This window comes from Gadus macrocephalus, chromosome 20 (assembly GCF_031168955.1).
Source record: "Gadus macrocephalus chromosome 20, ASM3116895v1".
Taxonomy (NCBI): Eukaryota; Metazoa; Chordata; class Actinopteri; order Gadiformes; family Gadidae; genus Gadus; species Gadus macrocephalus.
This window is the reverse complement of record NC_082401.1, coordinates 16,215,775-16,221,774: the sequence shown is the minus strand read 5'-3', so window position 1 is coordinate 16,221,774 and position 6,000 is coordinate 16,215,775. Positions and strand designations below refer to the sequence as shown.

At 47.1% G+C, this 6,000-nt stretch overlaps 1 protein-coding gene across 1 annotated transcript in view; it reads right to left on the bottom strand.

The window, feature by feature from the left end:
* Positions 1-430: 430 nt before the first annotated feature.
* LOC132448311 (adenylate cyclase type 5-like) overlaps positions 431-6,000 on the bottom strand; it is a 35,633-nt gene continuing 30,063 nt past the window's right edge. Inside the window, exons 2-3 of the mRNA XM_060039475.1 lie at positions 2,389-2,538; positions 431-1,406 (exon numbers count right to left, since the gene is read on the bottom strand). Of these exons, the coding sequence (XP_059895458.1) occupies positions 1,095-1,406; positions 2,389-2,538 (462 nt within the window). The 3' untranslated portion in view covers positions 431-1,094. The remainder of the gene's footprint in view (positions 1,407-2,388; positions 2,539-6,000) is intronic.

The window sequence follows — 6,000 nt, the reverse complement described above, 5'->3', positions numbered from 1 at the left end:
TTGTATGAGAGGCATGTCAAACTCATTACATAATCCAAAGTCCCTTGAGCCTATTGATTTTCTAGTTTGCGGCGGTTGAAACGTGGATAGCTCAGGTCACCCTTTTCCCTTGGCAGTACAATTTATAATTCTAATTAAGTTGGTGATGATCATTTGAAAACAAAGTATTTGTGGTTTCACACACCAGGATAATGTCCACATCATTGAATAAGCCATGACTGGGGATGATATTTACATTTGTCATGAAAAGTTTTATACTTTTCACAGGAAAATGCAAATCACAATTTCCTTTGCATTTTCCTTTGTCGTGTGCGTGTGTGCGTGTGCGCGTGTGCGCGTGTGCATGTGCGTGCGTGTGTGTGTGAATGGCTCAAGTGCTGGCCTTGGTCAATTGTCTGTGTGTGACATTTAAACAAGAGCAGTAATATTTTAACTAATTTAATATTTAAAAAAAACTAAGCATGGTAGTTGGGCTTCCACAACATCTCTAATTTACACTGCTCGTGTGTTGCACTGTGAGTGCACAGCTCTCGTCCCCGCGCCGGCGACCTGAACACGCTCAAGGTCGTCACCGACTGCATGAGAAGAGGCTGTGATATCACCGCTGACCGGGCACGTTAGAAAGCCCATCGAGATAATCCAGGCTCGGAACGGAAAGACATCAAACGTAAACAGCCACAAACCTCCCTCCCTGCAACAGGGCCTGTCCGGAAGGACAATGAAATAATAATGTTTTGAAATTTCACCTCCTAAAATAGACCCGAGTCCTCTTTGAAGTGAGCGAAAGGGAAACGGCACGGCTGCAATCACGGCAAACCGTGTGTTTTGCCACGTAACCAAACAATACAGTATTTTGGTTTCTTTTCTTTTTCGGGACGGGCTACAGAATATGAAGCTAACTGTTCTCTCTGTAGGCTTTGGGCACTGGTCCTAGTTGGAATCCAATTAGCCCTTCAGGTGCATTCCTATCCAACGCATTCCGGGAATTCTGAGAGGGACTAAGGCACATGCCCAGGATCAGGGGGGGGGGTGATTGGCAGCTATGGGGCTGACCTTAACCACGGTTCACTCGCTTACCCCCTGCTGGGGCCGTCTCATGTGTTTACACGTGTAGATGTATCAGGAGGCGTGCAAGAAGAGGTTGACCTTGATGGTAATAGGGTTGACGATGAGGAAGTGTCTGAGGAGAACCGCACACTTTGCAGTACAACGGGAGAGTTCAACTGAAGTGCACACAGTGGTACCCGCCCGGCGGTATCGGCGTGGAGGGGAGCGCGGCTGTACCTGACGTTGTCGTGCTTCTGGATGTAGATCTTGTGAAACATCATGTCCTCCTGCTTGGCGTTAATGTCAGCCTTCATCTCCATGGCAACGTGGCGGGGAAGCACGGAGAGCAGGAGACGCTCCTGTACGCCCAGACAAAAGGCGGTCAAAATAGAAACGCTGTGGTGTGCTGTGTGTGTGTGCATGTGAATCGTGTGTGTGTGTGTGTTGGTGTGTACTGTGTGTGTGCTTGCGTGCCCAAGCGTTTGTTTGTACTTGTGTACTATCTGCATGTGTATGTATGTTGCGTGTGCGTGCATGTGTACTGTGTGTGTGTGTGTGTGTGCAAGTGTACTGTGTGTGTGTGTGTGTGTGTGTGTGTGTGTGTGTGTGTGTGTGTGTGTGTGTGTGTGTGTGTGTGTGTGTGTGTGTGTGTGTGTGCAGGCATGGAAGAGGGAGAAAGAAAAGGAGAGGGGAGACGATATGAAGGGGCTAAGAGTGTAAAAGGCTGTGGGACCGCGGGATGGAGGGGGGACATAGAACCGCCCACTGTTGACCCCCCCCCCCCCCCCCCCCCCCAAAACAAGACGCCAGAATAACCTGCTGCTGGTTCTCCCCTACCTGCTACTGGTTCTCCCCTACCTGCTGCTGGTTCTCCCCTACCTGCTACTGGTTCTCCCCTACCTGCTGCTGGTTCTCCCCTACCTGCTACTGGTTCTCCCCTACCTGCTGCTGGTTCTCCCCTACCAGCTACTGGTTCTCCCCTACCTGCTACTGGTTCTCCCCTACCTGCTACTGGTTCCCCCTTACCTGCTGCTGGTTCTCCCCTACCTGCTGCTGGTTCTCCCCTACCTGCTGCTGGTTCTCCCCTACCTGCTGCTGGTTCTCCCCTACCTGCTGCTGGTTCTCCCCTACCTGCTACTGGTTCCCCCTTACCTGCTGCTGGTTCTCCCCTACCTGCTACTGGTTCTCCCCTACCTGCTGCTGGTTCTCCCCTACCAGCTACTGGTTCTCCCCTACCTGCTACTGGTTCTCCCCTACCTGCTACTGGTTCCCCCTTACCTGCTGCTGGTTCTCCCCTACCTGCTGCTGGTTCTCCCCTACCTGCTGCTGGTTCTCCCCTACCTGCTGCTGGTTCTCCCTCTGGGAGTGGAGTCGGGCCTGGATGCACTCGCGGGTCTCCTGGAAGGCCTGCCTCTGGGAGCCCTCGGCCGGGTAGTGCGTGCACACACCCACGATGTTGGTGCAGGAGAAGATCAGCACGTTGGACACCAGCTGCAGGGACAGACGGACGGACACAGAGAGAGACAGAGGGGGACATGTTATGTTGGCGAAGCGGAAGATCAACCGGTTGGGACACCAGCTGGAGGGAGGGGGAGAGAGAGAGAGAGAGACAGAGAGAGAGACAGAGAGAGAGACAGAGACAGAGACAAAGACAGAGACAGACAGACAGAGACAGACAGAGACAGACGTCTGACAGACGTATTTCCAACCCTTATTCTTAAGGTGCACCATGAAGACCTTTCGGGGACCCCCCTCATATACAAACGGTAAAATGATTGATATAAAACATGCAGTGGCTGAGCAAAGAGAGTCAGCAACCCCTTTATATAATTATTGCTGCAAGAAGGCCATGGCCGGTGGGTAACAGGGAGAGAAAAAGTCTGCAACGCTGCCGATGCTCAGAGTGTTTCTACTTAACACAAATTAACACAAAACATCATTGGAATGCAATACAATGGAAAACACATGATGGAATGCAAAAAGCAACACATTACTCTATTTTAAAAAGCCAAGCCATCATACTATATTTCATGTACAATATTTATATAATATATTCAATTATCTATTTAATCATATCGGTTATTTAAAATTTGTTTCCTTCAAGGATGATATCCCACGTAACGCCCATTCGGAACTGCCAGCATACTGTGAACCAGTCAAATCTGAGTGCTCATGTTTTATTTGCGTATTCATCTGGCCCTACTCCCATTCAAACAGATTACCAGCAGACCTTCCCAGGTCGGCCAATCAGAACATCTACGATGGTGCGGCTTTGATATGTTGACTGAACAGAGGATCGCCCTATGGCAGCATTGTAGAGGTATTTTCATAAACAACCGAGGTGGCTGCCTGCCGTCTGTGCCACACGTTGCGTTACTCTGATTGGCTGTAGGTTTATCCAAATGCGTCCAGAGCCATTTTGTCTCCTAAGCCTTTTTACATTGACTTGGTTCAGAGAGAGAAAGTTTGAGGAGGCAATGAAGAGGTGATGAGGGCTGCATGGAAAACAAGAAGGGAGGACGGGGGTGGGTGGGATAATGATGAGAGAGTAAGAGATTATTGACACCTATTTCAATCCCTTAAGGCCGGACCCGATCTCCGAACTTTTTAACGTTGGATCAGCCGCTCAACGTTTTTTTTAATCTTTGGGTGCCAATTATATATGGGCTCTTAGTTAGTTTGTGTTACATGAGAGTTATTGTTATTTGTTGAGCTGACGGAAATACGTGTCGTCCCTTTAAGAAAAAAACAGCCTGTAAACACAAGAGCACTACAGAGTTTAGTTTCGATCAAATAACAGTGGAGCCTCACGGTTTTCCGACCCTTTCTGTAAGGTTAGACGTAAAGGAAGTGGACTCGCTGTTTATTGATATGAACAGTTATGCGGGAGATGCTTATAAGTGTAGCATCCTTTCTGCTTCCTGTGATGTGGTCCAGGCTGTCACTATTTGTTATCCTACGAAGCTCTGCATAACAAATAATAACAATATTCACGTAAATATGGAAACAAGTCGGAACTGGATCCTTGGGACAAATAAATTGAGCCCAAACTATAATTAATATATTAAACAACATAAACAACCAAAATGCAAAGGAAACGTACACTGAATTCAGCCTAATACACGATTCTTTGTGACATCCGTGCCCATGAAAGGAGTGCTGTCTAGGGCCCCTCTCAAGAGCTCGGACTGGGGGTTCCTGCTACAGGGGACAGCACTGTATAATGTTATAAAGCTTTTAAAGAAGGCCTTTGCTTCACATTGTAGGAACTATGGTGACATTCGAAGGACCATGACCGCAATCGTTTGGCTAGAGGTACGTAACGCTTCGGCTACACCGTTTAGAGACACAATAATATTGAAGATCGCTCTCGCTCGTCTTCTAAACAAGTTGCTTAGAGAAAAAGGAAAAATAGAGAAAGAGCGAGAGAGAGCAAGCAAGAAATAAACATAGAAAGAGCAGGAGAAAAAAAGAAAGAAAGAGAAACATAGAAAGAGCGAGCAAGCGAGAGAGAGAACGAAAGACATTAAGAAACATAGAAAGAACGAGAGAAAGAGAAAAAAGAAGATATCAAAGTTCAGTGAGTTAAGGGATTTCTTTTTTAATGACTGACTAATCATTTAGCCCACGCTGATAATGATGTTAACCTTGGCAAAAGCCACTTTGTACATTGCTGAACAAAATAAATCAAATGAACTTCAATTTCTCCTATACTTAGGCTCAAAAGTGTACATGAAAAGGGGGGAGACACAGTGTGTATGCTCTGAGAAGACATGGTCATTGGACATTACTGGAGAGAACACAGGATCACTAGGTAGATTCACGTTTATGAAGGATATCAGCTCAATAATCATGAAGACCAAGCATCTCCCAATTACGTGTTCAGAAAGAGAAGGTTCAACTTCAGTGAAACCACATGCAGCAGTTTGGCAACATTTGCATAATAATGTACCCACCTGTTATCTAAAGAATGCTTTTTCTGTGGAAGATACGTGTGATTAAATACCCGTCTACCCGCAGTTACCGATGAATGCAAACACTTATATCGATTGTATGTGTGCCCCAGTCCTTGCGATACGTATCTGCTCTGTGCCAATGTACACTGTACCACTGTGCCACGTGTTAGTATCACTATACAGGCTTCTAGCACGCCCACACTAGGTAGGCAGGTCAACAGGTAGGGGGGGGTATGGGGGTATGACGGAGGTCAGCTGACCTAGAACACAGAAGCACCGGACTCCTGACCCCTAACTACCAACATAATTCCCTCTTTTCCAAGCGGTCCTACGGGGAGACGTGCCGACAACACATTTTCTTCAACAACTCCGGAACCGTTTCCTGAATTTCCAAAACGGGAACGTTTACCGGAGCGGCACGGAGACGCTGGCAACGGTTTCGGCGTAAAAAAAAAAACGAGTCAGGTTGGAGCGCATTTGTGCATTTACGTTTTGTCATAAATAATAACACAACAGCTTACAATATGCTGGGCCAGCGATCACACCAATCAGCTCGCAGAGTGTCATGTGCTCTATAAATAGCGCTCCCGAGCGGCGCCTGGCGTACTGCGGGTCCTGGGACCGGCCGCCAGGAGCGAGTCAATGCCAGGGGCCTGTTCTCTTCACTCAGCCACACAATGGGCCGAATCAGCCGACAGAGTCACATTCACACCACACATCCAAAGGGAACACAACACGTCTTTATCTGAGCTCTTTAGCATGTCTCAAAACCCCCTCTGCATCTCTGTCTAATATATATATATATATATATATATATATACACATATACATACATACATACATACATACATACATACATACATACATACATACATATATACATTCAAACAATGAAGACCTATGCTCATTCATGGCAGGGATGGGATGTATGAATCGCAAAGAAAACATAAGGAGAGGAAGAGAAGCTGTGAGCATTTTTCAAACTGCCTTTGGGTGG